This window comes from Ursus maritimus, unplaced genomic scaffold (assembly GCF_017311325.1).
Source record: "Ursus maritimus isolate PB19 unplaced genomic scaffold, ASM1731132v1 scaffold_32, whole genome shotgun sequence".
In the NCBI taxonomy this organism is placed as follows: domain Eukaryota; kingdom Metazoa; phylum Chordata; class Mammalia; order Carnivora; family Ursidae; genus Ursus; species Ursus maritimus.
This window is the reverse complement of record NW_024425786.1, coordinates 15,523,848-15,550,949: the sequence shown is the minus strand read 5'-3', so window position 1 is coordinate 15,550,949 and position 27,102 is coordinate 15,523,848. Positions and strand designations below refer to the sequence as shown.

General features: G+C 54.3%; 1 protein-coding gene across 1 annotated transcript in view; it reads left to right on the top strand.

Annotated features, from left to right (window-relative positions):
- The first annotated feature begins 1,108 nt into the window (after positions 1 to 1,108).
- Positions 1,109 to 27,102, top strand: part of ECE1 (endothelin converting enzyme 1) — a 113,328-nt gene continuing 87,334 nt past the window's right edge. The window contains exon 1 of the mRNA XM_040645907.1: positions 1,109 to 1,261. Within this exon, the coding sequence (XP_040501841.1) occupies positions 1,259 to 1,261 (3 nt within the window). The 5' untranslated portion in view covers positions 1,109 to 1,258. The remainder of the gene's footprint in view (positions 1,262 to 27,102) is intronic.

Here is a 27,102-nt window from a genome sequence, read left to right as displayed (position 1 = left end):
TCTTGCCTTAGGAGCCTTATACTTCCTTCAAAGCCCAAACCCCATCTCATCCCAGAGGGCTTTTTCTCTGCTGAACATACACTCATTATGCCTCTTAACACATTGGTTTCTCTCTCTGGACACAACACAAATATAAGTTATCACAAAGTCATACAAATAACACACTTTCACCACACAGATTTTCATCTCTCTTTCTCACAAACTAGGCTCTATCCACAGTGTACCAAATCACAGCCATGTCCCCCTTGTGTGTGCACATGCACACATGCACCCACAACACCACAACACCACAGGGATTTGGTCTGTTTGTAACAGGGACACAAAGACTGCTTATACCACACGGCAATGCAGTGCGACAGGCCCCATAAGGCACAGGTCACACATCATACAAATACACAGACCCACACCCTTGCACCCTGCCCTCTTTGTCCTTCACTCTCTTACACTACACTCAGTAGAGACAGTTTTTACCCCGGACACACAAAACGCATAGGCACGGAGAGCCATCAGTCCTTCTCTCTGCTTCCCTCCCACCGCCTTCTCTTGCCCCTCTCTCTTACACACACACACACACACACACACACACACACACGGAAGCTCCAAGTAACAAACCCCAAATATAGTCAGTCTCTGCTTTTCCGTCACAAATAAACACACAGGCACGCGGGATCCATCCCTCCCCCGCTTTTTTCTGTACTTCTCCCCACCCTCCTCCCCTCCCGCGCGCGCGCACACACACACACACACACCCCACATAAACACACGCGCAGCTGCAGCGCCCTGGGTTACACTGCCGAGCAGGCGCCAGGCAGGAGACAAAGGTCGCCGAGGCTCCCGGCGCCGCGCACCAGACGCAGCTGAGCCGCTCCCCCGGCTCCGCCTGTCCCCGAAGCCGGGTTCGGCGAGGTCCCGACCCCGCACCCCGCAGCCCGAGGCCCCGCCTGAGCCAGCCGCTGGGTCCGCACGCAGTCGCGCTCCCAGCCCGGCGCACGGGGGGTTAAGGAGGCGGGGGGGCGGGGCCTATGCCGGACTCGGGGCGTGATTGGCTGCGCGGCCCGGCCCCCGCGCCCCGCCATTGGCCCCTCTGCGGGCCCGCCTCCCCGGGACTAGGCGCCGGAGCCGCGCTCGCCCGCGGGGAGCCGAGCGCGCGGCCGGGACTAGCAGCCGCGCCGTCCGAGGATCGCGGCCGGGAGCCGAGAGCTGAGAGCCGAGATCCGGCCGGGGGAGCGGCGAGGTGCGGGAGCGGAGCGCGCGAGCTATGGTGAGTGCAGCGCCCTGCCCCGCCTCGACGGCCCTGGCGGCCGCGCCGCGGTGAGATTCGGCCGGGCTCGCGGGGGGCTGGGCGCGGGCTGAGGCTCTCGCTCGGAAGGCGTGGAGTCGGGGGGCGCGCGGGCCGGGCTTGGCTGGCCGGGCGGCGCCGTCTCGGTTCCGTCGGGGGCGGCCGCGCCGAGCTTGGATCTGGGCAGCTGGCCCCGGCCGGGTTTGTAGGGCTCGGGGTGGCCCATTCGGTTCGGGGACAGCTGGGGCAGCTCTAGTCTGGGGCGTCCGGAAGTCCTAGCGGGGAGTGGAGACCCCGGGCATCCGAGCTGGGTCCGATACAGGGCTCGGGGGCAATTGCGGAGCGGCCGGATCCAGTTGGACCTGAATGTCCCGGGACGCCGAGGTCGGCCTGGGGCTGAGGCTGGGCTTGGGGCATCGTGGGTGGCCGAACCTAGCGCATTTCGGAGGGCTCCGTAGAGGTCGAAGTACTCGGGGACAGCTTATCCCACTATGGCCTAAGGCAGTGGAGATTGGAGGCAGCTAGGCTGGCGGCTGTCAGAGACCAGGGAACACTTGAGGACCCTGCTTTCAGTGACCGGCTCTCCCCAGCATCTCCCAGTAATGGGTCCTCAGAGGAGGGGATTGCTGAGGGTGTTGGTCAGCGACACCAGGGAGAAGGGACTTGGCAGGGGGATTTCATGGGGGTTTCTGGAGCCCCAGGAAAGAAACCCATTTGGTCGAAGCTGGTGTGTTTTAGGGTGGGGTGTTGTCTCTGGAAGGAAAGCTTGGACCTTTCAATAATCTCTCTAGGGCCTGATGATCACTTCTGCATCATGGGGGTAGAAGCCACCTACTTCTCTTTGCTTTCTTTCCCCTGGATGGGCCCTTCTGATTTTCTTTCCTAGTCCTGTTCTGTGCCCTGTCAAGTGAGTACAAGTCACCAGGTGGGGTCTGAGGAGGGCGTGTGCCAGTGATGATGGCTGCCAGTCCCAGGGATACAGCCACCTCCATTTCTCTGTGATGATGCTGTCAAGCCTGAAGGGGTCCATGTGGGGCCAAGATGGGACCCCTGTAGGCATGAAGAGTCCCCCAGTGATGCCCCAGGACCAACCTCTGCTCTGCCCAAAGCTGGCGTCTCCTTCCAACATCGCTTTTCCCTCCTCTCTCCTCTCCCCACCTATATCTGCCTCCCCCTCTGCCCTTTGCCTGTCCAGAGTCAGTAATAATGAAATTGTTTCTTAGAGACCTTCTTGGACCCAACCTACCTCCTTGGTCAGGAATCTCTCCCCTGTAATGCTCTACTTGGACAGTTCCAGTGGCAGGGAACTCACATGCTGTGGCCTGGCCCTTGATTTAAGGTCTCAGCATATGAGCACTAAAAGGGGGTGAGGCATTGAGGTCATATCATTCACTCTGTCTTCAAACCCACCCTGACCTAAGTTACTCAGAAAGAGCTTTTTCCTCCTTAGAAACCACCAAAGAAAGGGAGGGTGTCTTGCCTTGGAGATACTTTTCAGAGCCTTACAACCTGGGAAACCTTCCAGGCTTTAGCATCAAACAGATCCAGGTTCGAAACCTGGCTCCCCCACTTCCCTGCAGGGACTTGGATCAAGTCGAACTCTCACCTCTGACCATTAGTTTCCTCATCTGTGAGAAGAGATGAAAGGTCTTGCTTGCAGGGGTGGTGTGGGGATTTGGTGAGATAACCCAGGGAGAGTGCTTGCTCAAATAGTTTTATTTCCGGTCTTGTACAACCTTGAGCTCAAATTGGGAAGTTCTGTGTGACATCTAACCTATTTGCTAGTTGGGAAGAAGGATTACAGGTTATCATGAGGGGAGAAAAAGGGGACAGTGATACTTAGAGAATCAGTCCTTTCTTCATCATTCAGCGAAGATTTATTGAACACTTACTATATTCCCTATGCTAAGGAGGAAAAACTGTTATCAACACGGTGTTAGGGGAGCTTCTGCGAGTCCATAAATGTCTGTGAGGATCCTCAGGCCAGATGGCATATCTTTGGGAGAGGAGTATGATGCCGGGCGAGGACTTCCTCCTGGCTGGAGAGATGAGAGAAAGCTTCACTGAGCAGGTAGCATCTGAATTGGAAAGAACTTGCAGGTAGGGGAACCTCTGTGAACTGAGGACCAGGGGCGTGAGAGCAACGAGGAATCCTCTTGGAAAGGCCAGAATGGGGCTTGCCTGGCATCTGGACCTGAGAGCCAGAAAAGAGGAGAGAAATTGGGCAATGGACATGGCTGGGGCCAGACGGCGAAACGCTTAGGCTGAGGAGTGGGTGGGTGGGTGGGGTGGAGGCCGACGTCAGGCCTCCTTGGCCCCTGTCATTTTGGTTTCCCCTAAACACGAGTCCCTGTGCTCATTCCTGAGGTGGGGGTGATTCAGGGCTGCTAAAGAGTTTATTCCTTGGATCTCCTGCTTCATGGGTTTTAAACAAATCCTGCGTTCCCTCCCCTCCAGCGTGGCCAAGTTTCCCCTAGCCCCCAGGTTCCTAACAGGACTCCTTTGAAGAGTGGGTGGGCTCTTTCCTCTTGTCCTGGCTGAGTGTCCCCAGTGGTCCCCACCTCCCCACCCAGGGCTCTAACCCCTTGGTGGGCAGTCAGTGCAGTTTTTAAAGGCCTCAAGTGGACAACCCCCCCCCCCCAGTGGAGGCTTGGGATGAAAAGGCTTCTTCTATCTCCTGTCTTCGGTTGTCCTCATACCACCCAGCAACAGGCAGAGAGGTGAAGGAGCTTGCCCAGGGTCACACAGCAAGATAGGGTCAGACCAGGCACAAGCCTCCTGTGTGATTAGAGGGTTACCAGGCAGACAGGTTGGGAGAAAGGAGGCCCAACCCAATGTTCCCTGTCTGCTGTTGTGGCGCCTTGAGAATGTTCCTCCACATTCCAACCTAGGGGCTGAGCTTAAAGCCACAGCCGAGGGTTGGGAATCATCTTTACTGTAGTGGCTGGGTTGAGGACAGGGCCCACACCTAGGTTTGAACACCGGACATACCACTGGCTTGCTGTGTGACCTTAGGTCAACGCTTCCCTCCTCTCCGCACCTCCTTTCCTACCAAGTGGGGCAGATTTGTTTCCTTCATAGGATAGCATGAGGATACAACCTGGGATACAGTGTAGAAATGTTTAAGAACTTGAGGGAAGGTGTTACTCTTTGAAGATGGGAGGCCAGCCACACGCCCCCTGCACGTGTCCGCTCGGGCTCACTCCGGCTTCCCAGAGCCTGGCAGTACCCTTCCCTCTGCGGGTCAGTGTCTATGCTGGTACCCAGGTCACTCAGCTTTCCTGACATTGCTAAGAGTTTTGGTAAACAGGCGTGTCATTAATTTTTGTTAATGACGAAGTAGATTGTTTCCTAGGCAGAATTGGAGAGACCAGGCCCTGTGGGGAGCAACAAGATTTGAGTAGCCAGAGGGCTGCCTACAGGGTGGGTTCAGCAGAAAGTTTCAGGCATTGGCCATGACATAACCCGCTTGGCTAAAGTCCATACTTTGATGTCTACTGTGAGGGAGGAGCCATCAGCAAAGGTTTACGACTTTTTGTGTTTCCACTCCATTTTTTTCTTTTTCGTGGACTAGGTAAGCACCCCGGCCACGGTCAAAATGCTGTGTTCATTCATTCATTCAGCAAACAAACCTGCCTGGCACGGTACCAGGCGTCGGGGCTGCCATCAGCATGAAGGAGAGCGATAGAGCTCTCTTCCACAGTCTGGCAGACAGGCAGATAAGGAGCAGGAAATTAGAAGTGGAACTGCGGTTGCCAAGGAGACGTGCGGGGTGCTGGAGAGCAGATAGGGGAACCTCACCTGGGGATCAGACAAGGCTCCCTGAGGACATGGCATTAAAGCTGTGGTCTCAAGAATGCATGGTCTAAAGGATGCATGGGTTCCAGGTGGGGGGAGCAGTAGGTGTGAGATGGGACCAAACATGGTGCCTTCAGGAATTGCTGAGTCTGGAGGCTGAGAAGATGATGCGTGGAAGGTGGCCCATGATACGTGGAAGGTAGCCCGGGCAGGTGCATGCAGGGAGGGGCTTGTTAAAGATTCGGGGCCTTGATCCTAAGGACAGTGGGGAGCCACTCTGGAATTCAGAGTATGGGGAGTGATGTGGTCAGAGTTGCGTTTTGAGACAGGCAACAGGCTGCTTCGGGGTAGGAGGGGTGAGGCCAGGAGCTGGAAAACCAGTTAGGAAGCAGGCGGAATGGTCCTAGGAGAGACAGTGGTGGTCTAGATACTAGTTACTGCCTCCTCTACCCGACCCCACACCCCATCATGCTGCCCAGAATGTGCAGTGAAGAGAGGGGAGGCTGTGGCCCCAGAGGTCTCACAAAGCCCCTTTCCCTGTGGACATTGATTGACCGTCCTCCCGACATCCTTTCCTACAAACAACCAGTGGGGCTCCTGTCCTCATGGAACTTTGATCTAATGAGAAGGACGAAATTCCAAATGGCTCTAAAACCAGGTGAAATATGATAGTGCCAATCTGGGGATACAGCTCCAGAGTCACCCTGGCCAGGAGTATGTATAAGGGAGGGCTTCCCAGAAGAGGTGGCATTTGTGCTTCCTATGGCAACAGTTCATGGAATGGGATGCTTCCTAGGAGGCACGTTTTAGAGAAATGAAAATAAGGAAATACTCTCCTGCCCTTAAGGAGTTATAATCTGGGGGTGGGGGTGAAGTTTAATGAACAACCAATGCTGATTGAACCCCACAATCAGTGAGTGGCATTGGGGGTCTAGGACCTCAGAATTCTGCCCTTTCCCCAGGGGTCCCCAAGGGCTTAGGTGGCAGAAAGATCCACAGCCTGTCTTGGCTCACTGACAAGCCTTGGAACAGCTCCCTCCTCCCCACAGAGCCCTTGGGGGCTTCCTTGGGGGAGATGTAAACAGAGGAACAAGTTCCTGGAGTACATTCAGGAAATTAGCTGAGGGAGGATCTAACTTCAGGGCTCAGAGACAGAGAGGAGGCCCTGGCTGCTAGGTCTTACAACCATAGAGTGCTTGTGTTCTAACCATCGAGTTCAACTTCCCCATTTCATAGGTGGGAAGACTGAGGGGCAACATGAGGACCTACCATGTGCCTGGCACTTAAATGTAAACCTCTCTGACCTTCACGGGAACCCCAGGAAGTAGGTTTATCCCCGGCACAGAGCCGTGGAAGCTGACACTCAGAGATCACTTAGGGAATTAGGGACCGGAACCAGGCCGCGGCCTCCTGATTCCTCAAGATTCTGGCTTCAGTCCTAAGCTGCCACCCACTTCAGCAGAAACTCTGCCTTCCCAGGAAAGCCCCCTGGGGACAGGGATGGGACTGCCCGGCAGCGGCCAGAGGCATTAGGAGCTGACTGGGGCCGGACGTTGACCAGGCTGAAATGTTGTTATTTATCTTTCACCTTTGCACAGCCCTTGACAGTTACCCAAGCCCTTTCCTCCCCATTCACCGACTGTTCTTGGGTCCCACTGCCAATCCGTGGCAGAGCTAGGACTGAAATCCAGGCCTGTGACTCCCAGTTCCCACGCCATCTCCCTGGCTCCTGGCCTTGCCCTGTGGGCTGCAGCCCAGGCCCGCAGCAGCCCCCTAAGATGTCCCAGGCTTCCTGCCCACGGGCCCCCGGGGAGCACAAGAGGCAACCCCTGGCCCATAAGCCTCCTCCCCCCATTCTCCTCCCCACAATCTCCTTTTCCTCCTTGGTCAGGACAGGACGGGTGTGAGGCTGCAGCCCGGAGGAGTAGGGTTACAGTGTAAACACCATCATGTCAATATTTACCTCTGCCTGGAACCAGGCCTCCCTGCCTCCCACACGCTGCCCATCCAGGTGCACGTGGCCCGCTCCGAGGCTCCGGTTGCTGAAAGCCAGGCCAAGGGTAGAAATGTAGCTTCCAGGCCAAGCCCTGCCACGAACTCTTAGTGTGGCTCTGAGCAAGACACTCTTCCTGGGCCTTAGTTCTCCCGTCTGTAGCGCCACGTGGCTGGAGCGGACCTACTCCGGGGGCGCTTGCCGCACTAACGCGCGGGATCACAAGCGTGATGCTGTGGTTCAGGGCCCGGGCCCGAAGCGGGGCGGACCTGGGTTTGAATCCCTGTGCCCCCACTTCCTCACTGTGAGGCCGTGGGAAGTCACATAACCCCTCTGAGCTTCTGTTTCTTCCTGTGTAAAACGCGATGTCCCTATTTTGGAGGGACATTGGTGAGGACCCACGAAACAGGCCCTAGCTCTTGGCACAGGATAAGAACTGAGTACGCAGTGGTGATGGTGGTGGTGGTTGTTATTCCGAATAAACATTTTATGATTCTCTGAGTCCAGACACAGGATTACGTCACCTGTGAGCTGGAGCCAAGGGTGGGGTCTCTAACCTCAAGCCCTCCTGGCCCTCTGGGGCCACGGGCTGGGTCAGGGGAGCTCGGGCGTGGAGAAGTCCCCTTGGTCAACACCACTCCTCGCCCCTCACCCCCAGCACACAGCTGCCCGGCCACTGGGGCTCCTTCTCATCGGGCGGAAGGCCAGGGCTGCAATGACCTCAGAGATCTGTGGCAGTGAGGGGGTGAGGGAGGGTGGAGGGGGCGGAAGGCGGAGGAAGAACGCGTTTCCTAAGCAGCCCTTTCACAGAAGTCCAGTCCACACTTGCTGTCCCCTTCAGCCCTGGAGAGGAGGCGGCTGCGCGGGGACCAGTGACCTCGAGGTATGGGGTGGGGAGGGCAGGGAGGTGGGGACTGGACTTTTTGCTGTGTCCCTTTGGACACCGCGTCACCTCTCTGAGCTTCGTTTTCCTCCTCTGACGTGGAGATATCGGGGCCTCCTCCGTACAGTGGTTGGAGGTGTTCATCAGATGCTGTTCCCGAGGAAGCCGGCTCAATCCCGACACACAGCGGGCCTCCATGGTGCCAGCTTCTCTTAGGATCGTGGTCGCGAGAACCATCTGCCTGTCCTGTTCTGTGGGGCTGTGCGCTTCCTAAGGGCAAGACTGGGCATTTTTTAAGTCAGGGTATAATTTCCTTAAGTAAGATGCACACGTCTTGTGCAGCTGTTTTTACAAATGTATACACCTGCGTAACCGCCACCTAGAGCAAAACAGAGAACATTTCCACCTCCCCAGAAAGTTGCCAGGTGCCGCCTTAACCATCACTGTCTGCGACAGGTGGCTGCTGATCTGCTTTCTGTCACCCCAGTTTCGCCTGGTTTTGAACTTTGTCTGCATGAATTCATAATATATACTCTCGGGTCTGGTTTCCTTCAGCTTCCGTCCACAGCGAACAGTTTTCTGTCTGCCCATGTCGTGGCATGTGCCAGAATGTGCTCTTTGCAGGCTGCCTGGCGTCCCACTGAGCAGATGTACACGTGTGTCCATGGACGATGTTCCTGTCTGGGCAGCTGTGACATTCCCGTGTGTCTCTCAGTGGACCTACGCACTCATTTCTCGGGGGTGGGTATTGGGAGGGGGCCCGCTGGGTCTGTGTGTCTTTCACTCTCGGAGAAACTACCAGGCGGTTCTCCAGAGAGGAGTCTATTTTCTGAGTGTATTGTTCACCTCTGCCGACAGGCCCAGCGTCTAGCCTGGAGTAGACTCTTGATGCATGTTTTCTGAAAGAAGAAAGGAATTTGAGACCTTTCTTTGTCTTAATGCTTCAGATCCCCTCTGCTGGCCCTGCGCCTGCCCTCGGGGCCTGGCAGCTCTGGGCAGGCACTCTTCCTAGAACCTGGGCTTTGAGTCTCACTTGTCATTTCTCAGGGCAAGGAGGAGTTCCTGGATCTGGAGACCTTATGCCGTGAGGCTTTACCAGTCCATGTGACCTTAGGTAAACCCCTTCCTTGCTCTGGTCCTCAGCTTCCCCTCCTGCACAACATTGGGTGGATTGAAGGTTTCCCCAGCTCCCCGGTTTCTGGTGGGCTCCCCTCATTTGGGAGGCATTCGCTCATGCTTTTTCACCTCCAGGGTTGTACCTGCTCCACGGATGAGCCCCCGCTGCCCTGTATCTCTGTGGAAAGACCACTGAGGAAGTGGACAGGCCCTTCATTCTTGGTATCCTTACTAAGAACCTCAGTAAATCCGTCCTCTCTGGGTGAGAGCCCTCCAGGTGGGTCCCTGGCCATGGGAGTCTCTCCATGGAGGCCTTGCAGAAATGGCCTGGGTCTCAGGTAGACCCAGGTCACAGTCCTGCCACTTCCTGGCTGTGTGACCTTGGGCAAGTCAGTCTACCTCTCTGAACTCCAGCATCCTCATCTGCAGAGTTGTAAGGACAAAATGAGATCCCACCTCATTGTAGGGACCAAAGTGGATGGGGCAGCGAAATCCTGCCCTTGAGGAAGTGTATCGTAGGGGAGGGATCCAGAGACCACACAGGCAAAGCAACCAACCAGAAAGATCACTTCAGAGAAAGGAAAGAAAACAGAGTGATATAGTGGAGAGTTAGCTGAGAGGTGGGGAGGAAGCTAGTCAAATGGGTGGGCAAGGAAGGAGGCGACATCATGCCGAGTCCCAAAGGATGAGGAGAGGGCAGCTGGGCAAAGACGTGGGAAAGGAGAGTTCTGAGCAGAGGAACAACATGTGCAAAGGGCCTGAGACAGGGATGCGGGGTTTGGCACGTTTTGGGCAGCAAGAAGGCTGATGTGGCTGGGCGGAGGGAGCAAGGGCCAAAGGGGTAGGAAAAGGTGGACCTGGAGGGGCCAGGTCATGCAGGACCTTGTCAGGCATGGGGACAGAGGCTGGGGGAGTTGGCATTTTGTTCTGAGAGTAATGGAAAGCCATTGAAGGGCTCCAAGCAAGGGGGTGACTGGTTTAGGTTTTGCTAAGGCTCTGGCTGCTGTGTGGAGGATGAACTGCAGGGGGCAGGAGTGAGGCAGGGAGGCTGGCGTCAGGTAAAAGGGGAGCGGAATCTTGGTGCTTTTCACCTGTCCTGAGGGGGAGGCTTTTCTCACTCCAGAATCTGGGATTTTAGCAGCTCTTTCAGAGGATAGGAGAGAGGGAGACAGGGCATCCGAGATGCCACAAGGCGTTCCGGCCACAGAGCATGGTGGGCGAAAATTGCCTTTGGCGAAAAACCAGCAAAGGTTTTTGTCCTAAAACCTCCACTTGAACTTGACCTTCCAGAGTGAACTCGGGATTCCCCCAAAGTGACCACATTCCCACCACCCCAGGCCATGGGGACCCAGAGAAACGGTCCAGAAGGGCACGGAGCCAAAGCCTGCCTCCCCCACTTCCGCACACCCTGCCGAGAAGTGAGGGCAGAGGAAGTGGTGGCTGCGAGGGGTTGCCCGGCCCCTCTGCCCTCGGGGCTCCTGCTCCCACGGCCCGGCTCGAGGGAATCTTGTGGCTTTGTGGTTCTGGGTGTCCTGGCTGGTTTGGAGCACGAGGCAGCCAGAAGAAGGCAATACTTCGTGTTTTTCTGCGGGTGTGGAGTGGGTGGCTCTCTGGCATCCTGCTGGGCTTCCTGGAGTGGTGGGCGGGGAGAGGGCAAGAGGGCATGGCAGTTCTCAGAGTCACAGAAGGTCGAAGTGGAAGTGCGACTTAGACATCATCTAGACCAACCTCTTGGGGGACGACACAGGCTCAGAAGGGGACAGAGATTTGCCTGAGGACAGGGAGTTAGAAGCAGGACTTAGACCCTGGTCTCCTGGACCCCTAATCTAGTGCTCTTTCTGGTTAAGATGTGGGTTTCAGAGCCGGACAGACCTGGGTTCTTATCCCAGCTAGGTGACCTTGGGCCAGTGACTCTCTCTGAGCCTCAGTTTTCCCCCCTGTGGAATGGGGTAATAGTAACATCTTTCTCACGGTGGTGTTATGAAGAATGGTTGAGATGATTCACGTAAAGCAGTAAAGCTCGTGGGGTGGTGCACATAGTAGGTCCTCGGTAATGGACGCCATTATCAACACGATTACTGCTGTGGTTCTGTCATTCTAAGCCTTGTGACATGCTGGAAAGAATGTCTGGGGGCTAGCCTTCACTTGTGCTGATTTCTAGTTCTGGTGAATGCACTGAAGCAGGGGGGTGAGGAAATTGCTTTCGTCAGCCCACCCCACGGCTGCTTGCTTATTTTACTTCCCCATATAGTTGGGAGACCCTTTAACAAGTTCCTTAATTACCAGCACCACCACCCCAACACACACACACACGCACACACACAACTCAGGTGGGCTGGAGCTGTTGGGTCTGTCTCCAGCCTGAGTAAGGGACAGACAGTCAGCAAATACAGGCCTAGGATGGAACGCTGCATGGTTCCCCATCTTCGGCGTCAGGTCCCTGCACTCACTGATTCCTGTTTGTACAATGTGGCCTGAGGCTTAAGAGCGGGGCCTGTGGGATTGACTTGAACTTGAACCCAGGATCCACCACCTAGGTGTCATAAAGGACCTTTTAGCAGACTAGAAGTTTTCTAGTCTGAGCCTTGGGCTTCCTATCTGTGAAGTGAGGGTAACAACCACCTCCCTGGGTGATCACTAAAATGAAATGAAGCTGATGTGATCGGAGCACGTGGGGTGCGTGTTCAGTGCTCGACTCAGAGAGGTGGGCGTCATGATAACAACATCAGGCCTACTCCTCTTTCCACAGCTGTTCTTAGAAATTTTCTTGACCAGCTCCCGCCCATCTGTCATGGATTGCCACAGCCGCCTTCACTTCCCACCCTGGACTGCCTTCCGTCAGGGCACAAGTCACTTTGGGTGAGACTTCCCACCCTGTCACGTCTCCCTGCAGGAACACAGATCAGGAGCTGGAGCTCTGGGACCAGCCTGCGTAGGTTTGACTCCCAGCTCTGCCATTTACCCAGGCAGCCTCAAGCAGAGTCCTTCATTCTTCGCCTTGGCCTCTGCCTAAGGAAAAAGGGCATAATAATAGTACCAAACTTCATAGAGTTGTTTAAACAAGCAACATAATTCTTGTAAAGTGTGGGATCCATGCCTACCATACGGGAAGTGCCTCGTCTCTGTGAGCTGGTTTTCTTTCTAGATGGAGTTCTAGCAGAGCCCCTACCTTCTCCTCTCTGTATTCCCAGCCTCTGGTGGGCTCAGGAGGGATTTGGGGGGGTCTCTAGGCAAATGTGCTATGGGCACCGGGGAGTTGTCTTACCAATGAAAGGGGCCTCCCCGGGAGGACCGCGCTTGGAGCCTCGGTCAAGGACTCAGGTTACATTGCGAGCTTGTTTATTTGGCAGACATTCCCCGCGACTCTGCTCTGTGTCAGCCTGTGCTGGGAGAAGGTGCAGACAGAGCTGTTCCGAGCGAGCCCACGGTCCCGGGGTGAGCCCGGGAAACGCGGCTGTGCTGCGGTTAGAACACGACCAGCACAGGGCTGGGCACGCTGCTTCAGAGGACGCTTTCTGGGGCCGCCGACACCTGATGATCCCTTGGGGGGAAATGATGTCTTAACTTCTGCCCACATTAGGGTTTTCTTCAATCCTCTCTTTGTTCTCAGGCTTCGCTATTAGGTGATGATAACGGTGCTCATGGCGTTATTTGCTGTGTGAGGCATAGTGCTAAATGTTTTATGTGATAAATTCACTTAGTCCTCACATCAACCCCATGAGGTATTTATTATTATCCCTATTTTATAGGGGGAAACTGAGGCACAGAGAGGCACTGTATCTGTCTCCGTCAGTAAGCGGTAGAGGAAGAGTCGAACCCCAGTTTGGTCACAGAGCCCAGGTTCTGAACCACTACGCTGGCATTGCTTCATGGTTTCCCCACAGTCCTTAGGACCAGGCAGCCTCGTGGCCTCAGCACTTCACCTTCCGTGGGAGCCCTTTGCAGTCGGCACAGGCGGAGAAATGAACATTAGGTCTTTCTGTGCAGCCTTCCTTACGCATCGGCTCTGGGATGAGCAGATTCAGACCTTCAGGAGAAGGATCTGGAAGTTAAAATCTTAGAGAATAAAGGGTCTGTTTCCGGGAGAGGAATAGGGAGTAGGGTGGGAGGCATTTAGTGGGGGAAGGGAAGGGAACTAAGAAGCTGAGAGAGTTGGAATTCAAACTGAATCAACATTTAGCTGAGTGCGTCCTCTGTACCAGATATGAGGGTGCCCTCCAGGAACTCCCAGGCCTGTGGGAAAGATAGACAAGCCAACAGGTAAATTCCTGAATAGTATTTGAGTGTGTGGGCAGGAGCCTTTGAGGGCCCGGAGAAATGGATGACTAACTTGGCTCAGGGAGATGATACTTGAGTTGGGTCTTTTTTTTTTTTTTTTTAAGATTTCTTTCTTTCTTTATTTGAGAGAGAGCATGAGCGAGAGAGGGAGAGGGAGAGAGAGAGAGAGAATCTTAAACAGACTCTGAACTGAGTGCGGAGCCCGGCATGGGGCTCGATCTCATGACTCCGAGATCACGACCTGAGCCAAAATCAAGAGTCGGTCGCTCCACCGATTGCACCACCCAGGCGCCTCATTTGGTTGGGTCTTGAAGAATGAGTAGGAGTTTGCCGGCCAGCTGGAGCTAGTAGTGGCCGAGCCAGAATTTAAACCCGAAGAGTCTGTCTTTAGAGTCTGTGTTCTCACCCAGCAAGGCATGCTTGGGCCCACTGCCCTGCAAGGCCTGACCTTGGGAGACATGACTCTTCTGGTCCCAGGTCTCCCGGGCCCTGGACACCTAGCCAGTCGTTCCCCATAGAACCCCTGCTTCTGCTCCTCACAAACCTGGCTGACTGCCCCTTCTGCAAGGGCACCGGCCGCTTGACCAGCCTCTCGGGGAGGGTCTCTCCGCCTTCCCGGGATGGCCAGGAATTGTGGTGTGTGAGGACACACACAGTCCACCCCCAGAGCACTTGTGGCGGCAGAGAAGGCACGGGGAGCCGGGGAGCTGGTAAAGCACTTCCTCTTAGGTTTTCCCCCTCCCCCTTCGTCCCACCTAGCACCTGAAGTGTACTTTGCATAAGGCACTTCCTCAGATTATGTCAGCAAGCCTGGCAGGTGAGGTTGTTTATCACTATTTCAAAATTGAGGAAGGCAACTCAGAGAGGTCAAGCCGCTTATCCAACAGCTAAGCAAATGCGGCTAAGCAAATGCGTAGACAGACCAGAATTTATGCTTTGATTTGTCTAATCCCAAGGCCTATGCTCATGGTTTTTGTTTTGTTTTGTTTTTCTTCAAGATTTTATCTAAATTGAAATTAGTTCACATGTAGTATGGTATCAGGGGTAGAATTGAGTGATTCATGAGTTGCATAGAACACCCAGGGCTCATTCCATCATGTGCCCTCCTTCGTGCCCATCCCCCACTTACCCCATCCCCCCCACGCCTCCCCTCCAGCCACCCTCAGTTTGTTCCCTAGAGTTCAGAGTCTCTTATGGTTTGTCTCCCTCTCTGTCTTTATCTTATTTTATTTTTCCTTCCCTTTCCCTATGCTTATCTGTTTTGTTTCTTAAATTCCACATATGAGTGAAATCATAGGGTATTTATCTTTCTCTGACCCGTGCTTGTTTTTAAGCCATTAGGAAGCATATCAGTTTATGATGGACCATGTGCCTTTCTGGTGACAGATGCTCTAACCCCATTCCTGATAACCTCTGGGCTTAGCATCAGGGCCCCCAGGAGTTACACGTTAGTGGTAACAGCAATAAGATTGCATTGGTTGCCATGCTTCTCAAACTTGAATGTGCATGAAAATCATCAGAGATCCCGGGGGCACCTGGGTGGCTCAGTTGTTAAGCGTCTGCCTTCGGCTCAGGGTGTGATCCCAGGTCCTGGGATCGAGACCCACATCAGGCTCCTCTGCTGTGAGCCTGCTTCTTCCTCTCCCACTCCCCCTGCTTGTGTTTCCTCTCTCGCTGGCTGTCTCTCTGTCAAATAAATAAATAAAATCTTAAAAAAAAAAATCATCAGAAATCCTGGTTACAAATGGAAATTTCATTGCCCTTGCCCCAGACTCTGATTCAGTAAGTTTGGAGGGAATATAGGAACCTACATCTCTGACAAACTCCCTGATTCTGATGCTGGTGGGCCACAGATCACACTTTGGAAATCCTGATTTATTGCATGTCTGCTCTGGGCTCAGCATTGTCCTGGGCATTTTGTCATTTCAACCATCAGAACATTGCTTGGTAGCACAAATGGAGGCAAAAGAAGGCAGGAGCCTGAAAGACATTTCTATCAGTCATGGTGAAGACATTTGTAACCAATCTGTCTAAAGTATTAATTTAATCTTCAGGTTAACAGGATCAGAGGAGCACCTGCCTGGCTCAGTCAGTAGAACATGCGACTCTCGATCTCGGGGTTGTGAGTTTGAGCCCCACGCTCGGTGGAGAGATTATTTAAAAAGAAAATCTTTTTTAAAAAAGATTTTATTTGTATTTTGAGAGAGAGAGAGGGGAGAGCGCGAGTGGGGGGAGTGGGAAGGGACAGAGGGAGAGGAAGAGGGAGAGAAGTAGACTCCCGACGTGGGGCTCCATCTCACCACATGAGATCATGACCTGAGCCAAAATCAAAAGCCAGACATTTAATTGATTGAGCCACCCGGGTGCCCCTAAAAATAAAGTCTTAAAAATCTAAAAAAAAAAAAAAAAGATCTGGAAACTGAGCCTCAGAGAAGTCAGGTGACTTGCCCAAAGCCAAACAGCTTGTAGCAGCAGAGCTGGGATTATAACCCAGATCCGTCAGCTGCCAAGGCTGGTATTCTTCCAGTACCCCACACTGCCTCTTTTGTATGCTCTCGCACACAGATTCTTAAAGGCACAGAATCCAGCTCCACTAACCAGGTGAATATGGAAAGGTAAATATGGGAAGATCAATGGTGACAGTAGCTACCATTTACTGAGCACCCACTGTGTGCAGACACAGGGTGGAGGTGGTGAGCACACAGACATGGTCTTAGGTAATCGCACGGATCTCTAACCATGAGCGGGATGCCCTGTGAGCTTCTGTCAGGAAGCCCGTAGCAGGCAGAGGCTCAGGGGAGACCAGGGGGAGGGAAGACAACTGTGAGGAAGAAACATTTGAGAGGAGATCTGAAGGATGGGTTAAGTGTTATCCAGCTAAAAAGGTGGAAAGAAAGATTCTAGCCGAGGGAATGAGATGTGCAAAGGCCCTGAGGTGGGTGACCTAGAGCATGCTCAGTGTAGCTGGAGTAGAAAGCAAAGGCAGAGTGACCCAAGTTGAGGCTGAGGGGGAGTCAGGGGTGGGCCCCCCAGGCTGTGTAAACCGGGTGAGAGATCTGGACCTCATCCCAAGAGCAGTGGAAAGCTCTGTGTGTGTGTGTGTGTTCAAATCAATAAATTTTAGGCTTTATTTTCTTTTATACCGAAGGACCCCATTTAAGCTGGCAAAAGAAGAAAAGGCAAAAATTTACAACCAGCAGGGTGGAGGAGTGCCAGCAGGGAGGTGACAGGATCTGATTTGCCTTTTATTAAACTCACTCTGGCTGCTGACTGGAGGGGGCCTTGGAGGAGGGGGCAAGAATGCGGGTGGGAGGGGTGGTTCAGCCCAGGCCCGTGGTAGTGGCAAGGGAGAGGCAGAGACACTGAGGGGTCCAGTTGACGGTGATCAATTGGGGTGGGGCAGGGGATCTGGCCAGTGCTTTGACGGGTGAGAACAGAGCCTACGAAGGCGTGTGAGCTGCTCTGGGTCGGGGTCACGTAGCTCAGCATCGAAACTCATATCCCAGGGCCTCCCACAAGACTGACTCCGGCCCAGATGCCTGGCAGCCACGCCTGCAGAGTTCCTCCGGGCCTGGTGTCTGGACCCCCTCCCTGTCTCCCCCTCCCCCAAAGACTGGTGGCTTCTAGGGAGGGGGATGCTTTATGTGCACAGATTTGGTCTTTGAAACATGGGGGGGGAGGGGCAGTGCTCTGACCTCCAGATTCTTTCTCTGTGACCTCTGCACTGAAGCCCTCCCCAGGCTTTGAAGAAGTCCACAGAAGTGGGGCTGGGTGGGGGCTGGAAACACGGCACACAAACAGCCCCTCACTGGGCCGGGGGAGGGGGGGTTGTTCCGAGGCTCTGAGGAGATGCCCTGCGTTGGAGAGAAAGGAGCCACAAGAAAGCCTGGGCCTACCTCGCTGCCCAGTGGGGTCTCCCCAGGAGCAAGGAGATACCCTTTCCTCCGAACCTCTTGAAGTGGAAACTGCCGGCTACCATTTTAAGATTTGTTTTCTTTCCCCAGTTAACCTTGTCTGGCAAATAAGACCACGGAGATGTTCAATCAAGTGAACTTCTAGGTCTGCAGGCGTCTCCCCACCTCCCACCCTTGTCTAAACCTTGCCCCTTCTGGGATCCAAGAGAGCTCTAACTCCGCTCTCATGAAAATCAGCCCCTCTGTATCTGAACCCTCATTTTTCTTAGGATTTGGAATCTCTTTGGGGTTCAGGCTCCTTTTTTCTAAGGTTCTAGAGCCTACTCACCCTTCTCCCTGGGCATTGCCCTGGACCTTGGACCCGGGCCTGATCCCTCTCTGGGGACTGGCTCCCTTGCTCTCCTGGAGACCACCCCTCCCTCCACTCCCACGGTGTCCCGGGGTTCTGTATCTCCCCCAGCGACCGGGCCCTTCTCACCCTGATACACAGTAGGCACTCAAGAGATGTGCTCTCCTCCTCCTGCCACCACCTCCCTGGCCCAGGCCCCCTGCTTTGTGCCCCCCACCCTTAGCTTCCCCACCCTCCCCCGCATGGGTATTTTTGCTCAGGGAGTAGTGTGCTGTGTGGCAACCGAGCCTGGAAAGCAGCTATTGTTGGCTCAGAACATCAGATGGAAGAAAGATGAGGGCTGAGAAGGGGCAGGAAAAACATTCAGTGCTACTGGCTCAGCCCCCTGGTCCTGTTGGGTCAGGGCGAGGCAAGTTTAGGACAAGCCTAAGAAAGTTCCCTTCCCACAGTAGGGAGCTCAGTTCTGGAAATCATGGCATTGGTGTGAAACGGACAACAGGTTTGAAAATGAGGTAGGTTGGTGTACAAGCCACTAGCGGCCTCACGGAGAAGCCAGGAGCTCCTTGAGGCTGTGGCCGACAACGGGAGGCCAATACCCAGACCCCTTTATAACTCTTTCTAACACCTGTTCTCAGGGTTCCCTGACCTGTCTGCTCCATGGAGCGGGACCAAGGAACCACAGTTTAGTGAGCTTTCACGTTGAACCAGGCCCTGGGGTGAGCAGCCTGTGTGTTGACTCATTTCCTTAGAATCGACTCTCAAGGGATGGGTCTTACTGTGTCCCCATTTAACAGACGAGGAAGCTGAGGCTTGGTGAGGCAGGGTGACTCCACCAAGGCCACACTGCTTAGAAGCAGCAGAGCCAGTATTCTGGCTGGCTCCAGGGCCAGAGTTTCTTGTAGGCTCCTAGGAAGAGTCCCATATCAGGGCGGAGGCTGGGTGTGCTTCTGGCTCAGAAGGGCCATCGGCAGGGACTAGAGAAGGCCCCCAAAGGCGGGTGAGCAGAAGGTTGCTCTGAAGCCCCGTCCAGGAGTCTTCCTAGAGGGGGGCAGCTGGTACCCTCTGGGGAGGGCAGGCAGCTGGAAGCTTGTTTGGAACTGGGTGAAGAGTGGGCACTGCTGTGTCCTCAGGGCACTCACGTTGTTACTTTCATTCCGACTGTTACTTCTGTCTCCTGGAGGGGAGGTCGTGGGGGGCAGAGACCCTGGCTGTCTCAGCGCACTTGCCGTCAGCAGATGCCCAGTGAAGGATGAGCGGAGGAGGGCGTGACCTCACAGGGCAGAGATAAGGAGGGGCTCAGGATGGGGGACAAGCCATCCTGCGGCCAGTGATTGTTCATATTGTCACTGGGGACGCATTTCTAAGTGCTTAATGCCAGCTAACGGAGAAGTAGAATTGAATATATAAAATTACACTTTGCGATCATCCGACCCCAGCTATTGTAGGATGTGCTTCTTTACAGAACAAACCCTGAACAAAAGTCGGTGAGCATTTATGCTGGTGGTCTCTGATCCATCCATTGAAGAGATTGCTTAATAGGAACCGTTTTTTCCTTCTTTGGTGATTTGTGAATTCGCTTGCTGTCCCCAGGTGGCGGTGAGTCAGCCATAAAGCTCGTCCAGGAAAGTCCAGAGGAATTTTCTTCTCCATCAAGTTCCATTTGAGCAATGCTGGGTGACACCCAGTGACACGCTCAAGGGTGGGTTGGGAGATCCACTGGCCATTTTTCTCTGCCGTCTCTGTCTCCATTTGTCCCCTGCCTTGCTGGGGCCCAGAGCCACCTCAGCTAGAGCCGGCAGGCAGGTTAGTGACCCTCGGGCTCCCCCAGCCCGACTCAGCCCAGCCCTGGCCCTCTCTGGGGGAAATATGAGTCATTTCTTCAACCCTGAAATGTTTCTCTTTATGCGGGAAGAAGGGGGAAAAGGTCAGGGGTGGGGAGACCCCCGTCTCGGTCTCCTCCAACCTTGTTTGTCAGCTATGAAGAGTGCTCTAGCCGTGGATGGAGGGGTCCCAGGGCGATGTTGGTGGGGGCCGCCAGACGCTGTTAAGTCAGTAAACCACATCCCTGATAGCCATCGAGGTCACCCCAGACAGAACCGTGCTGGGCTGAGCCGGTGGAGGCTCCCTCCCCTTGACCAATGCTGGTCCCCCTCCCCCTTCCTCTGCCCACCCAGCACCCTCAGGGGGCACATGCTGGCCCATTCTACCCCTGAACCTCTTGAACCTGATCAAGTTGAGAAGATGCACGGAGGGGAGGTACAGCAACTCCGTACTGATGAGTTGGAGGGGTTTGGAAATCCGGCTTTGGCAAGGGCGCGAGCAGGGTGGGCTTGATCGGGCAGTGATGTCTGCCGGAGCCCAGGCAGGGGCGGCACGGTGCTCCTAACCGCCTTCCTCAAGAGGAATGAGGGGCCTGCGTCTGGTCCGAGACCCTCCCCCCAGGGCCCCCATCCGTTTCTGGGCGACCTTGAGTCAATTGTTTTACCTCTTTGAGGCTCGCTTTCTCATCTATAAAACAGGGCAAATAAATACCACCCACAGTTGTGAAAAATAAATGAGAAGCCATCTGGAAAGCTACCTTATTTCCTTGGAGTCCTTGCTTAGATATCACCTTCCTGGCCACCCTGGTGACAAATGCCCGCCCTTCCCATTTTCCGTCCACTTCCGTCCCCCCACCACTTGATTTTTCTGTCTCACTTACCACAATCTGGCATACTCCCTGTTTCACTTATTGATTTTACTTCCTCTGTCCCTTCCCACTGACATAGAAGGATTTGGGTCTGTCTCATTCCCTGCTGGGTCCACCTAGAACAGCGCTGGCACGTGTAGACACATAAATATTTGTCAAAAGAATGAATGACTGTAAGTCCCTGGCCCAGTGTCTACCTGGTTGTAGGGCCACAGAGTTTTTGGTCCCCCTTGCCTCCGCCTCCTCTCCAAGTTAGCTTATCCACTCTTAAGGCTTCGGGCTTCATTTTAATTTATTTTATTATTATTTTTTTTTAAAGTAACCTCTCTGCTCCATATGGGGCTTAAAGTCATGACCCTGCGATCAGAAGTTACATGCTCTTCTGACTGAGGCACCCAGGAGCCGCCATGCTTAAGTTCCATATTTAGGCGTTTCATACTACTACACGAGACTGCCCTGGGGAATATAATGGGCTACTTCTGTAGCAAAATCAAAAGGTACTATTTTGGAATAGAATGTAGAATGGGCATGAATTTTTATTTTTAAGATTTTATTTATTTATTTTACAGAGAGGGAGAGGGCACAGTCCGGGGGAGCAGCAGGCAGAGGGAGAAGCTGGCTCCCCACTGAGCAGGGAGCCCGATTTGGGACTCTATCCCCGGACCCTGGGATCATGACCTGCGCCGAAGGCAAACGCTTAACCGACTGAGCCAGCCAGGTGCCCTGATTTTATTTTATTTTTTAAGTAGGCTCCATGCCCAATGTGGAGCCCAATGTGAGGCCTGAACTCAGGACCCTGAGGTCAAGACTGAGCTGGTCAGATGCTTAACTGACTGAACCACTCAGACTGTGGGTCCCTGGCATGAGTTTTTGGGGGTTTTTTTTGTCATGAATTTTTAAGATTAAAAAACATGAGGCTTCGATGAGGGCTTTTATCTGTGTCCTCAGACCTCCCTGGGCACAGATGAAAGGCTCTCTGGGAGCCTTTGGGAGAATGTGAGGGGCCTTGGGTTTTGAAATGACTCCAGCCTCAGAGTCCCCATCAGAGATTTCAGCAAACACACACGATTTCCACCAGGGTGCAGATCCAACATCATCCCACCGGGGGCCGACTCCCCTTCTTGACCCCCACCACAGGCTACCCGGTTTCTTTTTCTTGGGAGAGTCAATCCATGGGACCAGGAATCCTGCAACTTTTTTTTTTTTTTTTTAATAAGCATCTTCTTTTGGAGTAATTTTTGATGAGCAGACAAGTTGCCAAGATGATGAGAATTCTGGCATCCGCCTTCACCTGGTTTCCCCTGATGGTAGCATGTACGGACCATGGTGCCCCCGTCAGCCTTCAGCGGCCCGCATTGCTGCATTACCGTTAGTGAAACCCCGAGCTCTGCTTGGATTTCAGCAGTTCTTGTGGCAAGGTGCACACCCAGAGCACCACGTCACATTTTGTCCTCATGTCGCCTTAGCTCCCTCTGGTCCGTGACAGTTTCCCAGACTCTCCTTGTTTCTTACAGCCTCGGCCGTTTTGAGGAGTACTGAGCGGGTGTTCTGTAGGGTTTCTGCCACGGCCTGTCTCAGATGCCTTCCTCTCTGTCCGCTACACGTTGGAATGGTCCCCAAGGCCATTGCCTCTTCCTCTGCCCTGGACCCTGCCAGCCTCCTTCCCTAGTGGAGGCCACCTCTGCACTGACTGTCCTACTTCCCAAACCTGTGCTCTGCCTGCCCTGCTGACCTCGTCAGTGGCACCGCTGTGCACAGTGGCCTGAGTGGAATTCGAGGTGGCGCCCAGATGCGACCTTGACCAAATTCTATCAATATTCTGCCTCCCTTCCCCTTCCTCCCACTCCTTGTCCTTGCTGGCCTCTGTCGGCCACCTTTGCCTGGATTAAGGCCAAGCCTCCTTTGTGGCCTCCCTGCCTCCAGCCTTGCCCTCCATCCTTTCCTCCCCACTGCAGCCTCAGCTAGCTCTCTGAAACACATGGCGAGCCCCGTCACTGTCCTGTTTCAAACCCTTCCATTGCTCCCCATTACCCTGGGAGCAAGTCAGACTCCTTCATAGGAACTCTAGGGTGTTCTGGGCCTATTTCTTTGCCTGGTCCTTGCGTATTTCTCCAGCCTCCTTTCTGGCTGTCCCCGGCCTGTCCTCCCTGCTTCAGCTGAACAGACTACAGCTCCCCCACCTCTACCCTTTTGCATGTGTGGTGCCCTCGGCCGGCCGTTTCCTGCCATCAGAATGTGAGTTCCACGAGTGCAGAGACCTTATCTGGCTTGTTCTCACTGTCCCCACAGTACCATGGGCACTGGCACATAGAAGGTATTTGACAGATACCTGTGAATTAATGTGAGGGGAGCCACGGGGGCAAGGTGCTCTTCATCAGATAACCTCAGACAAGTGTGAGATTGCCGTGGTGACTAATGCGGGGAAGTCCTGGTGCTACGCATGCTTGTGATGGGAGGATTTGACCTTGTAAAGGTCAGGGGGAGGATTTGACCTAGTAAAGGTCAGAGAGGGCCTTAGATCACTCACTGTGATCTGGAGGAGAGGTGTTCACTGGCTGGGAGGGGAAGAGCATTCCAGGCACAGGGAACAGTGTGTGCAACAGCCCTGGGGTGTAAGGGAATAGGAAGGACTAAAGGAAAAGCAGAGTGGCCGGGGGGGGCTAGGGTAGGGAGGGTGCAGACTTTTGAAATAAGGCTCAACAGGATGGGAGGGCCAGAGCCTGAGGTGCTTGTAGTTCATCATTATTTTTGGAGCAGGACGGGACCATTGGATGGAGTCAGAGTGACAGTAGAGAGAGGGAGAGAGAGAGAGAGAGAGGAACAGTGGGAGGTGGAGGGAGAAGACAGGGAGAGAGGAGGAATGGTGATTGTGTCCTTGTGTCCACACTGTGCAACAGTACAAGTCGTGTAGCCCATCTGAGCTCGTCTCCTGTCTGTGCAAGTGGGGACAGAATCTCCTACTTGACAGGGTTGTCGGGTGGATGAAGTGTGGTACACACAAAGTCCTTTACCCCATTACGGTGCATAGTCGGCCGCCTGATGAATATCAGATTTCCAGCCCTTGCACGCAAGCCGCGAGAGCATCGACAGGCCCTGGTTCACAGCTCAGCTGTCCCCTTGGCTCAGGGTCCTTCCCGGTGCTGCCCGTCTTCCCTCTCGTCTCAGCAGCCCAGGGCTATTCCTGCTGGCCCCCACTGGCCTCTGCCCTGGAAAGAGGGTGGTGCCCTGTTCTCCCTCCCAAACCAGACCAGCGCTCTCACCAGCAAGACGCTGGGGTCCCCACGGCCTGTTTCTCCCTGAGTCCTGCAGGGCCCCTTGAGCTGCCCGAAGCCGGGGAGGAAGGGTTGTTCTGGTAATTTGCGGACCTACCCCGCCCCATCCACCTGTTCACTTGCTCTGCGCTGGCAGTCGCCACCATCTCCCAAGTACCCTGGTGTAGATGCTCTGTAGTCATCACCCTGTTCAAGCCACAGGCAGTCGTACAAGGCGTGGCTCAGTCAGCATCCGCTTTTCACAGATGAGGATACTGAGGCCCAAAGAGGTGACATAGTATCTCCAGGTTCAGGTTCTCATGGCTTGTTGGTGGCAGAGACGGACTGAAAGCAGGTCTGTGTAACCAGAGACCTGCCACCCTGCACTGCCTCCTGTTGGACTTGGACATCGAGGGCACTGGGACGGTCTTTTGAGATTAGCAGTCTGTGTGTTTGTTTGTTTGTTTTAAAGATTTTATTAATTTATTTGAGACAGAGAGAGCACAAACAGAAGGGAGGGGCAGCGGGAGGGGGAGAAACAGACTCCCCGCTGAGCAAGGAGCCCGATGGGGGACTCGATCCCAGGACCCTGAGATCATGATCTGAGCCGAAGGCAGATGCTTCACCGACTGAGCCAGGCGCCCCAGCCTGTGTTTCTTAATGCAGGTGCTGTTGGCATTTTGAGAGAGACGATTTGTGGTACTTTGCAGCACTGTTGTACACGCTGTGGGAATTTAACAACTGTTAATCCAATTAAACGTATGGTAATGTTAATCCCAGCTAATATTGAGGGCCTCGTGTGGGCTAAGTGCTTCACCTACATATTTTCATTTAATTTAATCAGATACAGGTACCGTTAATAGGGCCGTTTTACAGATGAGGAAACTGAGGGTCAGAGAGGTTAAGTGATTTGCCCAAGATTGCACATCTAGCTAGAAGGGGCATTTCAGCTTGTGCTTCTGTCTTTCTTTTTTTAAAGATCGATTTATTTGTTTGAGAGAGAGCATGAGAGAGCACGCATGAGTGGGAGAGGGGCAGAGAGAGCGAGAGAGAGAGACAGAATCTCCAGCAGATCCTATGCTGAATGTGGAGCCCAAAGACATGGGGCTTGATCCCAGGACCCTGAGATCGTGACCTGAGCTGAAACCTGAGCCAAAACCGGAGTCAGATGCTTAACCGACTGAGCCACCCAGGCGCCCCTGAACTTGTGCTTCTGTCTTACAGAGAAGGCCCAGAGAAGGCAGATGATCTGCTTAAGGTCACATAGCCAGTTAGCATCAGGGATGAGATTTGAACCCAGGGCCTGTCGAGCAGTGCTCTTTTCATTCCACGTGGTGCTTAGAAGGACGGAGAGGAGCGCTGGCCTGTGGTTGGGGGAGGACATCTGCCATGCTAGCCCCGGGCCTGGGCCCTGGGAGCCTTGCAGCCTTGGGTCCACCACTGTCCCCTCCACCTAGACAGCTTTGTTGTGTTTGCTTGTGTCCCCTTTCCATCATTCCTTTCTGTCCCTCTGTCACCACTGAACTCATGCCCTGGGCTGGGCCCATCACCCCCCTCCCCAACCCTGACCTCAGTTTTTCTCTGCAGTCTTGGGAATTATCCTTTTCTTTTGTGTATGGGACGGTGTAGAGACTCTGGTGACAAAACTAGTGTGACGAAGCTGCCAGCTTGAAGCCAGCCATGTCCTGCAGGCTCGGGAAATGTTCCCTGACTCTGAGCCCCCTTGTCCTTCCCGACTCTGTTCTCTGACTGTCCCGCTGTCTGTCCCCCTTCTCGGATTCTCCTCACCAGCTCTGGGTATTTCTGTCCTGGCCCGCCTAGCCATTAAGGCCAACTTCCAACTCCCAGGGCCAAACGGCAGCACCTCCCGGGCTCCTATGCCAATAGTGGGCACCGCCATTTTCATCACCAGGCCTGGGGCCTTGGGATGGGGCACACGGGAGGAGCCCCAGCTTGTGCCCTCGGCCTGCCCTTTGCACTGGGCTGTGAACAAGGCCGGCTGGTCTCCTGCCCTCAGAGCATCCTCTGTGTTGGATCTCTTGGCTTCTGCTGGGTGAAGGGCCACCAAATTCCCCACAGGGTGCCCATAGTTGTGGCAAGGAAGCATCTCTCAGGAGGCCAGAGGTGGGCAGCACTGGCCCGTCCCCAACCCTTAGAGAGGGGAGCAGCTCTCAGCTCAGCTAGAGTACTGGGTCTCCTGGTTTCACCCACACACACGCCTGCCCCCAGCACATCTCGCTCGACGCTGCCCTGTGACTAAGCTCTGAGCCTCAGTTTCCTCATCTGTAAGTGGAGCTACATTGCTGACCTCAGAAGTTGTCCAGCTGTCCCTGTGAGCCATGTGGAGGTAGTTGTCAGGGAGCCTGGGGAAGCTGCCCTGGGAGCCTTGGGGAGGAGGAGGGGGGTGTGTCCAGACCAACGAGGGGTAGCCAGGGACTCCACTCTGTTCCATTTGGACTTGGGAATCAGGCAGACCCACCCCTCCTAAGCAGAATGGTCTTGAGGAAGCGCCCTCCCCTCTCTAAGCCTCAGTGTCTTTTTCTCTAAAATGAAAATAATTCTTCCTGTGTGACAGGATTGCTAGGAAAATAGAATAAGATATAGTAGTGTGCAAGCCCGGTGCCTGGTCCAGTATACAGCAGGTGCTCATTAAGTGTTGATTACCAGGGAAGGCACTGACCAGCCACGGCTGTGCAGGGAGGTGTATTTCTTGTGGTCAGCCCTGCCTGCCCAGGCTTAGGTTCCTAACAGACCCCCTAGTGGGCATGGCTGCTGGTCGCCCCCAGGACATGCGTCTGCTGTGAGGAATTCCTCTCCTGTTATTCACACAGAGACTTCCCCAGGAAGGCCGAGCCCTTCTCTGTAAATGTCCCAGCCTGTTATCTGGCCTTCGCTGAAGGCCGTTATCGATTTCTGGTTTGTGTTAGGTTGTTTGTGTCATGTCTTATCTCCCTTGGGAGACAGGGGCAGCCTGGTGAGTCAGAGCGGCCTGGGTCCCCAGGCCTGCCACTGATGGGCTGTGACGTCAGCTCGCAGAGCCTTGGTCTGCTCTATAAAACGAGGATAATACTTCCGGCACAGGATGGTCATGAAAATGCCTGACAGAACCTGGCACGGGGTAGGTGATACGTCAACAGTGGCTCCCCCCCTTCTCCAAACCAGGAGGCCCAGAAGCCACGGGACCGTACGGACTCTGACCCAGGGCAAAGAAGAACATCGCATCCGATCTGTCCTAGACTTTGGGACAGTGGTGACCACACTGCTGAGCGCCAGGCTGCTGGCAGCTCCTAGTACTCCTGTGGCCTGGAAGAGGCTGGGACTTGAGGAAGAGGCATCCTCCGAATGGAGGAAGGGCGGAGGGAAGACACCACTGAGGCTCCCGTAGGGACATGGGCGAGTATGGAGGTCAAGTGCACAGGCCGTGGATCAGGCACACACTTCCTCACCTACTAGGGCTGTGTGACCCCCGTGTAAGTGACTCAACCTCTCTGAGCCTCAGTTCTCCACCTGAGAAACAGGGATAATAATGCACCCTATCCCCCAGGGTCGGTG